The 11,447-nt window shown below is 43.0% G+C and overlaps 1 protein-coding gene across 2 annotated transcripts in view; it reads right to left on the reverse strand.

Annotated features, from left to right (window-relative positions):
• The window catches only part of PROSER1 (proline and serine rich 1), a 65,125-nt gene that overhangs the window by 16,680 nt on the left and 36,998 nt on the right, over positions 1 to 11,447 (reverse strand). For both annotated transcript variants that reach the window (XM_032975130.2, XM_032975131.2), the window contains exons 7-8: positions 3,846 to 3,929; positions 825 to 903 (exon numbers count right to left, since the gene is read on the reverse strand). In XM_032975130.2, the coding sequence (XP_032831021.2) occupies positions 825 to 903; positions 3,846 to 3,929 (163 nt within the window). The remainder of the gene's footprint in view (positions 1 to 824; positions 904 to 3,845; positions 3,930 to 11,447) is intronic.

Genomic DNA, 11,447 nt, shown 5'->3' on the forward strand with positions numbered 1-11,447 from the left:
AGCAGGGGATCAAATACTTTTTTCCCTCACTGTAGGTAGGCAGGGAAGTGGGTGGTAAACAAGCAGCAAGGCAGGCAGGCCATTCGAAAAAAAAGTGCATCTACACTATATTGATGAAAATAAGAATAGGTTTTACCCTTAATTTCTGACAAAAACAGATGTTAAGATGTTCAAACACCAAACAGATACCTTTTGTAAGGCATCAAGTCTAAATTAACCACACGTACTTGTGGCAAAACGTGCAAACAAACATGCTCTGACTTCTGGGTGTTTGAACATCTTAACACCTATATTCTCACGACGTCGTGAGAATTTTTTATTGTTTTATATATATTTTGTTATTTTGTTGTTTCTCTTCAACGTGACTTTACCGAAAAAACTAAGAATATGAATTACTGCAGTCACGAAAGCTTTAAATCAAAATCTTAACACCTGTTTTATTTCCAGAGAAGGTTAAAACCTATTCTCATTTTAATCAATTTGGATACTTGCAAAAAAGGTCTCATATCTACACGAGAGAGAAAGGGAGGTTTGGACCGCCCTACTCAACATAATGACACCGCCCTAAAATATTTCCTCCTGAGGGCATTGAAATCCCGGTACAAGTGACACCCACAGCAATGCAATCACAGACCCTAGCCCATCGCCTCCCGCCGTCGGCAACACACGGGAACAAAGATGCAAGACTTGTTTCCCCAAATATCGCGTCGTGCAATTAGTCGAGTCATCAAACCGATGATAATGTAGAATAAATGGTTACGCAAAAAAGGTTCAGATATCGCGTTTGCACTCGTGTAAAAAGGAAAGAACCCAGTACCACTTACTTGGTGCGAAGGTGGCGTGGACTATAGGCGAAGGGATCGGGTAAGGCACGGGCCGCATCGGATTGAAGGTCACGGGAGTCTGGGCAACAGAGATCGGGCACAGTGCAAATCCGCGCAGGCAACTAAAAATGAATCAATGTCAAGCGAACCCAATTCACTCGTGTGTAAGAAATGGAAGCATGACTGAAGTGATTAGAATATGACTTTAAAGTGTTCCCAGACACGTGTTTTTGAGTAATTTCTACATCACTGTGGTAGTGGTGGTGATGACAATGATTTAGCAGTTGCTACTACTGATGATACACAATATGGGATGCATTAAGCTGGTCTAATTCACCAAATAATTACATTCGTAAATTATCATTAATTTAGATTGCTTTATATCAGTTACCTCTAATGTGATCAAAGTATGAGAAAGCAAGGTTGCAAATTGACACCGACCGTTTGAGACTGTCCTGATTCCTGAGGTTCATTTTACATTTCAAAGCCATGATTTGATGTTATTCATCTGTGTAATTACCAGACAGTTGGAACATTTAACTTTTGACCCCCTGCAAATTGGCAGAAGAGACCGCATTTGCCATCATGCTATCAAGGTTAAGCTGCAAACCTGTAATCCCTTGCTCAAGCCACTGCGGACAGAAGAGCTGAGACCAGGGGGGGGGGGTCTACTCGATCATGTTGGCCAAACATCTTGGCAGACGTGGGTGCACCCACACTTTAGTCCACCACACGAGACCTGACAATTTACTGTGGTGTACTCCTGGGTAAAACAGAGGTGGGGGAATTTAATAAACTTGGTCATTGTTTCAACTGCCATGCCGGGAGTGGAGCGGTCCACCGAGCTGTGGCCTGTTAAAAACAGAGCCTTCGCAGGCCACATTTGGCCCGTGGGCCACCAGCTGAAGAACCCATAGGTCTCCGATGTGTTTTCGGGTTGCAACATGAAGCCACAATAACCTTGCTGATCTCGTCAAGGAGCGTAAACCATCACGTGAACTGCGATCATCCTCGCAGCTGCGGCTTTTGCCTAGCCATCGAACAAAGACGGTCACTGCATCGCGCGCTTTCAGGTGCGCTCCTGCGGCGGTCTAGGAACGCTCTTCCTACCGATATAAGGAAGTCACTGGAGCTGTGCACTTTTAAATCTAGTTTGAAAACCCATTTCTTTAGAACTGCTTTTGTGTTTTGTTTGTTGTCCTTCCCCTGCACCTCCAATTAGCACGGTTGGCTACGTACGGTGTGAAAGAAATTCAACACATATACAATGTTGCTTGGCATGGTGTCCAAAGTTTTGCTCCGAATGCCACAAGTTTCTTCAGAGGGACATCATGTCGAACAACAAGCAGCACGACCCAAGAGCACATTGGACAGTAATAAAGCATGAGTTTGCAAACCTACGGAGGATGATTCCCCCAGCATTTAGCACAAAACCCTCTCGGCAGAGTGATTAAACTCCCTTGGTCCGAGTGGGCAAGGAGAGGTGGACATGCAAAGTGAGCTCTAAACAAAAAAGAATATATACAGTAGATTGTCAGTTTATCCGTGTGCGGTTTATCCGATTTGCGGATTAACTGGGAACCTGAGATTTTGACATAAATTCGTGCATTTTCCTTTCAGCCCAAATTAATCATCTATAAACAGTTAAATATTGTTCTTATTGGAAATGTTTATTACAAGTCACGTGCTCAGACCGAACAAAAATGTGATCCGGTTAATCCGAAATCCACGTGATCGCCGCTACAGCGCAATAGTTGCAAATCTTTACAGCAGTGGGCGGAGTTTGACAGAATGTTGATTGGCGTGGTTCTGCTACCCACTTAGTGGGAAGAGAAGGAAAGTATTACCATTGAGCACGTGCAATGATCGATCAATTGGATATTCATGGTTTGTGGCAAAGAGATCCGCGGAAATTGAATATTTTTGGATTCATCTTCTTTGGTTCTTTCGGTAAAGTCACGTAGAATGAGAATAAAATAATAAATTGATAAAATAAAATAACACAACAAAATTCTCACGACGTTTCGGCCACAACACAAAGAAGATGAATCCTTGCAGTCACGAAAGCTTTAAATTGAAATTTATTTTTGGATTATCCGCAATTTGAATTATCCACAGTCATCCTCCCAGTCATTAGCGTGGATAATCGAGAGTCTACTGTGTATATATTTGATATTGCCCTGGCAGTGGTACACAAGCATAAACAACAAACAAGCGACATGTAAAAAAATAACACTGCCCTACAAAGTAATATTTTATTCACCATCACAAATTAGTGAATGTATATGTCTGACTTTCGAAGTATTTGCCAGTTTCTAAATATCGAATGGGTTATCGTACATATTCCAATTTAAAACTGTTCATTTAGAAACATTCTAAAAATTAATTTCCTATCAAGGTCATATGGGAAATATGACCTCGATAACTCATTGGCTTTTTCGGTAAAGTCACGTATGTAGAAATACAATAAAATTTTATTGTTTTGTTTCAATATAATTTGATTGTATTTCTACATACGTGACTTTACCGAAAAAGCCAATGAGAAATTTTATGCAGTCACGAAAGCTTTAATTCTTTATTATGACCTCGATAACTCTCTGCTATGAAGAGCCATTGCCCAAAATTTCAACCGTAATGTTTTTCTTTTAGGGTAGTGTAATTGATGAACATGTTGCGTGAAACTAAACAATATTTTATTTTACCAGTTAAGGCCCACTGAGGCATATAGCTCTTTTTCAGAAGTGACTCGGACACAAATTATAACTCAACGAAGTGGCTTATCAGTAGGTTGAAATATATAGCAGCTAATTACTCTAAACGCATGTTTCTAAATGTGGAGGGAAAAACAGGAGGACCTGGAGAAAAGTCCACACGACCACGGGGAGAACATGCAAACTCAAAATATACAGGCGTCGGGGTCGGGATCAAACCCACAACCTACTGTATACCAGGCGAGGTAGTTAACATCTCGCCAACGAGTTTGTGATTTGTGAGCGTGAAAGTGAGAATGAGTCTTCTTACCGCCTTGCACGTGCCCAGCACGGAGGCAGCGACACCTCTTGTCCGTAAGTAAGGGTTCTCAGAGTCCTTGCTCAGCGTGTCCCTCTGTGAGATGGGAAGACGAGGGGTGGGGGGATACACACACACGCTCAGCACAGTGCCGGTCATCCACTTGGTGAACCTAAATTGTTAACCCGCTCCCTTAAGCAACGCGATCCACTTGGTGACCAAAATCGTTCACTCGCTCCCTTCAGCAACGGACTACTTGGTGAACCAAAATTGTTCACCCGCTCCTTTCAGCAACGCCTATCAATTAACCGGTAAATCCTTGAATTGAAAATTATGGGGAAGGGCACATACTGTAGATTGAAACAATTATAGCATTTTGTCACAAGGAGAGACTGATGTCCGTAATAGAAATTGCTCAGGGGTGCCCAAGGATATGAGCAATGCCCCAAACTCATATGGGCATGGAGACACTGTTGCAAATTTATACTTACACCAGGGGTCCCCAACCCCCGGGCCTGTTAGGAACCGGGCCGCACAGCAGGAGCTGAGAGCGGTGAGTCCGCGCGTGGCCCGCCCATTATTTTATTATTTACCACTTCCGTCCGCGCCTTTCCCGCACTGCACACTTGTCTCAGTCACAGTTTTGGCAAGCCCACAAGCTAACCCATAGCCACGATGAGTGAAAAACAAACGTCGCTGGAAAGCTTCTTTGAAAAGCGGGAAAGACCCAATGATGAACTGCCCCCCCCCCAGGTCCGTGAAAAAAATTGTCTTCCATGAAACCGGTCCCTGGTGCCAAAAAGGTTGGGGACCGCTGCTTTAAACGTCAGCATCTCCCTGCAGTGATTCCCTCTATATTTCACTGAGAGCCAGCGATGCAAGTTGCACATTCCTATGACAGGTGCCAGCGAATCCATAGGATAACCAAACTGAAGTTCCCACAAATCAATACCTATTTTGTGAATCATGAAGCAATGATGGGGGTTCATTTATGTCCCAGAGTCAAGGTCACTTTTGAAAAATCCACGATTGAGAAAGCGCTGCCTTGTGTCTGCCTCCCTCCATCTCCAATTGTCCGATCGTAAAGCAAATGAAACTCTGGACATCCGCGAGTGCTGCTCACACATTGACGCACACCGACCACTATATTTTAAGGTAGGGCAGGATTATTCAGTGTGAGGTATGGCTCTGTCACCGCCTTCTCCATCTACAACCGACAGCGATAGACGTTAATGGCACGGTGAGTCATGTGGAATGGATTTTTTCGGGCCCCTTGTGGTGAGATATGGTCTACACATCGAGACAGGAAATCACCACCGTATTCACTATTTATAGCGGGGCAGCTTGTGTGACTAACTCAGCAATTTAGCTATTAACCGAATGTGCATGTCGTACGTCTCTGTAGCCATACTTCACCAGTGTTCCCAATACAGACATACAGAACCGTATCTAAATTCCACCTTCATATACAGTGATTGTTTTAAATTAATATGCAATTATATATTCTCAGGAAGCCCTCGTGAGTTTAAAGGTTCTCTCTCAGAGAGTATTTTAAAAATACGTTTGGCCTTTTTCTTCAAATTATATTCCAAACATGTTATGTTATGAGATGAATATGACACTGGAATGCTCACAGTGACGACCAGTGTACCACCTGGTATTGGAGAGTGGCCCAGGATATTGATTAATAAATACCTCGTAAGTCACTTAAGAATCGGTCTCTTTATCCACACGAGATGCACACAATTTATATATGCCTTGAAAAATGTCCGTTGCATGAAAAGCATTTCAAGTTAAAACATTTTAAAAGTTGGAAAAAGCAAAATGAAGTTGAAAAACAATATATTTTTTTTCTTTCTGTTCAATGGACCAGGTTCTACACTCGAGATCCCAGCTTAATTATGGGTGGTTGCTAGTATTTGAGCCTCGTATTGAAGTGGTGCTCTGACTTGTATATGCCCCATCTGGGCAATTTAACCCCTCCATTGATAGGTCATACACCGATTTATTGAAGAAAAATGTAAATGTGCAGCCCTGATATTGCATGCTCCCCCCCCCCACTGCTGGTAGAAGGGCGTCCGCTAAAGGGAGCACAAGAGAGCCCCTCGATCGGGTGTTTGGCCTACACTTCCACACTGGCCAGGTATGGGAGTACTCATCTTACCAGATGCGACCTCTGCAAATTGACTGTGGTGTACCCATTAATACTGCTGGGAGGACTGATGCGGGGGCATTGTGAAATCAAAACCATTGCTTTAACTGCCGTGCTGAGAGATTGAATCAAACCGGCAACATCTGGATTACAAGTCCAGCGTGCTATTACATACACCATGTCAGCTTCCTATTTAATATACAGCTTTATAAAGAACCCTTCATTATATTACCAATGAGTGCATCGTACCGAATGGTGCAATTACTGCGTCAACCACCAATTCAACTACTGAGTTTCTGCATTACAGATAATTAATGCACCACAACATATTGCATTATAAAAATATGTAAAAAAAAATGTACGTGAAGAATACATGTGAGTCGATAATAGTTGTTTATTTGTGGATGAAGCCCTCTCTCGTGTATGTTGAACTTCTTTCGCAACGTCCATAGCCAGCCGTGCTATTCGAATGGGCATGGGATATCGGAGGTGCGGGTGTTGTTTGCTCACAACCCAACCCATGTTGATCATCGTGAGTTGGTGAAGGGGAGGGGCAGAAATGGTTAGACGTGACCGGGAATAGAACTCATATTTCTGGGTTCAAACAACAGGGCTCTTGAAATCAGAAATTTTCGCATCATATATAGCCAACCACACTTTCAATTGTGTTCATATATGCGTCTCATTTGTCCTTTCTTACATGCTCTTTCTCATGCCTTATCAGTACTGTTTTATTTATACTGTCTGGACCATCATGTTTCTGAACTATGTCGTCCATCACAACTTATTGTTCCGTCTCTTATTCAGACCATACAATGAAGACATTCCGTTTTTTGTATAAATAGAAAATAAGCGATTCGTACGCATGTGCTTTGATGCCATGTGTAATGAGATTATAAATCAATTCACTATTGCACGTTGAACGTCCAGCCCATCGGCCTAATACTGGATGTAAAACAAAAGTCAAACCAGTTCATAATAAAAAAAAAACAATTGAGTTAGATCTCAGAAATATAAACGTGTCGTTAAACCCGCCACTACCCGACACAGCCAATTAGTAAGGTTTGTCACGTAAACAACACGTGCCAATTAGTTACTACTTCAGCACCACCGACCGATGTTTTGGAAAGTAAACCAACAACATATTCTTAGCTCTTTCGGTAAAGTCACGTTGAAGGGAAACAATAAAATAATAAAATATATATAAATAGAAAAGTCGCGTTGAAGGGAAACAATAAAATATATAAATATATTTCATTATTTTATTGTTTCCCTTCAACGTGACTTTACCGAAAGAGCTAAGAATATGAATTACTGCAGTCACGAAAGCTTTAAATAAAAAAACAAACCAACAACATGTACAATTCGAGTACCGTGACATTTTGCAGGTGATTACAACCATTAGGCGATTAGCCAGAATTTACTTGACAAACCTTTACTACACTAAGTGGCTCCGACGGGTGGTGGCGGGTTTAACGACACATTTAAATTTACGTGATCTAACCCCCCAAAAAAAGCCTTAACATGGATAATATTTTTCAAATCAGTTGCACTCTGTTTCCAACTAACCATCCCTTCAGACAAGGCAATCCCAGCGAAGTTTTACAACATATGCCCATGTAAAGCAAAGCGAGCGCTTACACAGAGCAATGAGCGCAAATCGATCAAATGCCGCATTTAGGACCAGGGAAGGGGCCAGCAACATTAGCCATCTCTTCTTACAAAGGGAGGCTTAATAATGACAATTCGTGGAAAAGAAAAGAAAAACTACTACGATTAGTCCATGCATCATCGCTGTATGCCGTGGAAAACAAGCAGGCAGAGAACCTCTATTTAAGGCACCGTGCGCGTGCATTTTACAATGGAGACCTGCGAAAAATGCAATTCAGGGTGAAAACAATAAAATATGCACATACTCGCTCGCTCTCTTCATTTACCGCGGAGAGCACCACGAGGTTTGAGGGCTCTCTTTCAGGAATTAAACTAATTCATTATGTTTTATGTATGTTTGTGTGTTGAACGTCTTTTGCATCGTATGTACTCAACTGTGCTAAATCGGAGGTGCGGGGGAAGGACAAACTAAACACAAGGAGCAGTTCTCAATAAATGTTGCTGTGAAGTATTATAGGTAGCAGCCAATATTAGTTAATTGTCTCAACATTGGCTTTCCAGACCAGTTTTATTATCAAGCCACAATTGTTTAAGTAAGCTCTAATGGTTGCAAGCTTCACGATCTGATCAGCGGAACCAATGTGCCAACGGACAATAACAGATTTCAAACATTTTCAAGAAAGTTCTGCAAAAAGATACATTTAGGAGCTTCAAAGACACCACTTAAGGTCCACGCGACATGCGCAGATGATATAATTAATCTATCATCTTCCAATTCCTGGTCACTCCCCTTATCCTTGCGTAGTGTAATAGAGCCGGCTGGTGGACAGCGGCGGCAACTGTGGTGGACAGACAGTGCACACGCCGGTGAGGGCGTGTTGGCAGAGCGGACGAACTAGGGCAAGGGTCACGGAGGACCCTTCCTGGAGGCCCCTGGAACCTGCTGGTGGGTTCGAGAAGGGAGGCACGGTCAGGGTGGAGCCAGGCCACGCTGGTAGCATAAAAGGAGCCGAGAGCTCCTTTTATGCTACCAGCGGATGACACGCAACTTTTTGTTATCCAAATTTTTTCAAAATGTATAATTGTCCTCCAATCTCATCCTGACTGAGCTATTGTTGTCACGTCATGCGATTAAGAACCCACTGAGATCTCTTGCAGAGCAATTCAACAACGGCGCACAGAAGTGGATACCGCAGAGCTGCGTCTGAGATCGCACAGAAGTGGACACCGCAGATCTGCATCCGAGATCGCACAAAAGTGGATACAGCAGAGCTGCGTCTGAGATCGCACAGAAGTGGATACCGTAGAGCTGTGTCTGAGATCGTTGCAGCTGACCTCTGCTTATCAATGTAGAGGGCAGTAATTTCCCACCAACCCTGCCGCAAAGAGTATCGTTCAATGGCATGACAAGCTAATATTTTAATCCCATAGCTAAAATGTAACCACATTAGTGGTGGAATCAATATTAATGTGATTGTTTTTTCAGTCATTTGTGAATGGGCAGAGACCATCTCACGTACAACTTTTTCAAACTAATTTTTGACATTACTGAAACAATTATACATATATACATTGAAAAAATCACAAGCTTGAAAGCAAGAAGAATAATGTATAAAATCTGCCAGTGCTCACTCTGTTATTTAAAAAAAAAACATGAAACAAGCCACCCCGGCATGTGTTACTGGAAGTGAGTCGTTTATATTCGATAACCATCCCCAATCGTTGCTCATTTTACATCTCAAAGAAGTAAACACATTTTTGTAATGCTTTCTTGTGTTGAGAATTGTCATTGCTATAGGGCACGTGGAGGATTTACTGTCGAGGCCATGATCTCACTTGACAGACATGGTGACATATGAGCCCCAAATAAAGCAGTTCATTATCTTTTGAGAAAAACATAATCCACCGCTTATATAAAATACCACACCTACCCTATCGTCATAGCCACCACAAAATACCAACATTCAAAAATAAAATATAAGTGGGATAAACATCTCCTGTGTATAATATATTATGTAAGTAGCTTAACACTCACCCACTTTAGACCAATTCATACACTTTGATTAAATGATGAGCAACTAGAAGAAGCACCCACTTTGCATCGGTTGGACACATTAGACAATGACAAATAAAAAAGAGGCAAACGTTGAAAAGTGCATAAAGTAGTACAACATCAGTGCAGGCCTAGAGCTACACTCGGTGAGAGAAAGAGGAACGCACATACGTAAGAGAACATACCCAACCAACGCAACTACCAAAGTTGGAAACATAATTTCGACTGAGTTTGTTTGTAAGCATTTTCTTATCCTCATGAAAGAACCCAAGGATAAAGTGCGAATTTCAAAAGGGTGGAAAAACAAAGGATAACAGATTACACGCTCGAGGCAATGCACCCTCTGAATTAAGGCTCGAACGGGAATATCCAGCCTCGCTGGCCTACAGCGGGAGGGGCGATGATCGGGAGCAGTGTATTTACTATTTAAACTAAACTAACAATATTTATTTTACCAGGTAAGGCCCCCTGAGCTATTTAGGTCATTTTCAGAAGCGACCTGCCACAAATGATAGCTCAACAAAGTTGCTTATCATCATGTGGAAATTTAGAGCAGCCAAATGCTCTAAACGCACGTTGTTGATCCTAAATGTGGAGGGAGAAACCGGAGAACCCGGAGAAAAATCCACGCGAGCACGGGTAAAATATGCAAACTCAAAATATACAGGTGTCAGGGTCGGGATTAAACCAATGACCTCCTGTATACCAGGCGAGGTAGTTAACATCTCGCCACCGTGGCACCCCAAACCTTCACTGAAACCCAAACGGAAACACTGCGAATGGGTCTCCACGCTGTGCGACGGGGAGAAACAATGTAACCAAATGGAACCAGAAATTAAATAGCATAAACGCCGATGTGGAAGTTTGTCAACCTTGTTATCTCCCAGGAGCAACGGGTTTACCTTGTGTTAAGGAGGGTGGTGGCGTAGTATCCAGAGTCCATCCACCATCGTGACCATTAAGAAAAGTGAGTGGGCCCGGGCAGGACGCATCGCGACAAGGGACGATGGCCAGTGGTCGAGGCAACAAAAGGAATAACAGCAATCAAGAGGAGGTATTATACTGCGGAGATGGAGAGATGAAATGGCTCGTGTGCCAGAAATTAGATGGATTGGTGAATATTCAGACTCTTAAGAGATAGACGGTGGTGGCTTGGGGAGGTTCTCATCCAATTTAATTATCCCATGGATATATACAGCACATACACATATACAATATGCGGAATATTCCCTCGCTATTTGGGAGAGATACGTTCCGGAGATGCTCTTGAATGGCAAATTTTGTGGAAAACGATATTGGCCACTTTATCTCTCATCACTATCCCATTCCATTTTCTCTTCACTTTATTTAACCACTTTCTCTCGATGCAGTCGTGTAGAGTTCCAGACGCGATTCGCGGAAAAACCAAAATCGCGGACAGCAAACTTGTACAAGCATCCCCCGGTCATTCACGTCTAAATTGTACGCACAAACACCGGTGCATCGCAGGGAAGCTGTCCTACCGAATGGAAACGTAGCCCGATTTTCTGACGCGTTCATGATGTTTTTTTTAACATGCAAAAAAACAACAGGGGGGGGGGGCAGGTGGGGGGAATCTCACGAACTTGCCAGGCTAACCGACCGAACAATAATTAGTGTACCGACGTATTTATGGCATTGCGATGCTACCGCGCTGCCAAGGAAGGGGGTGGGTGTGGACGAACCATCGCGAGCGAGGGGCGGGGGAGGGGGCGCCCAGTGTGCCAGACACTGCGGCGTTTTCGCCGTCCCACGCACAAAGCCACTTCGGGGGCCAGTA

The sequence above is a fragment of the Petromyzon marinus genome, chromosome 55 (genome assembly GCF_048934315.1).
Source record: "Petromyzon marinus isolate PM22_M1 ecotype Great Lakes invasive population chromosome 55, UKy_Petmar_22M1.pri1.0, whole genome shotgun sequence".
NCBI lineage: Eukaryota > Metazoa > Chordata > Hyperoartia > Petromyzontiformes > Petromyzontidae > Petromyzon > Petromyzon marinus.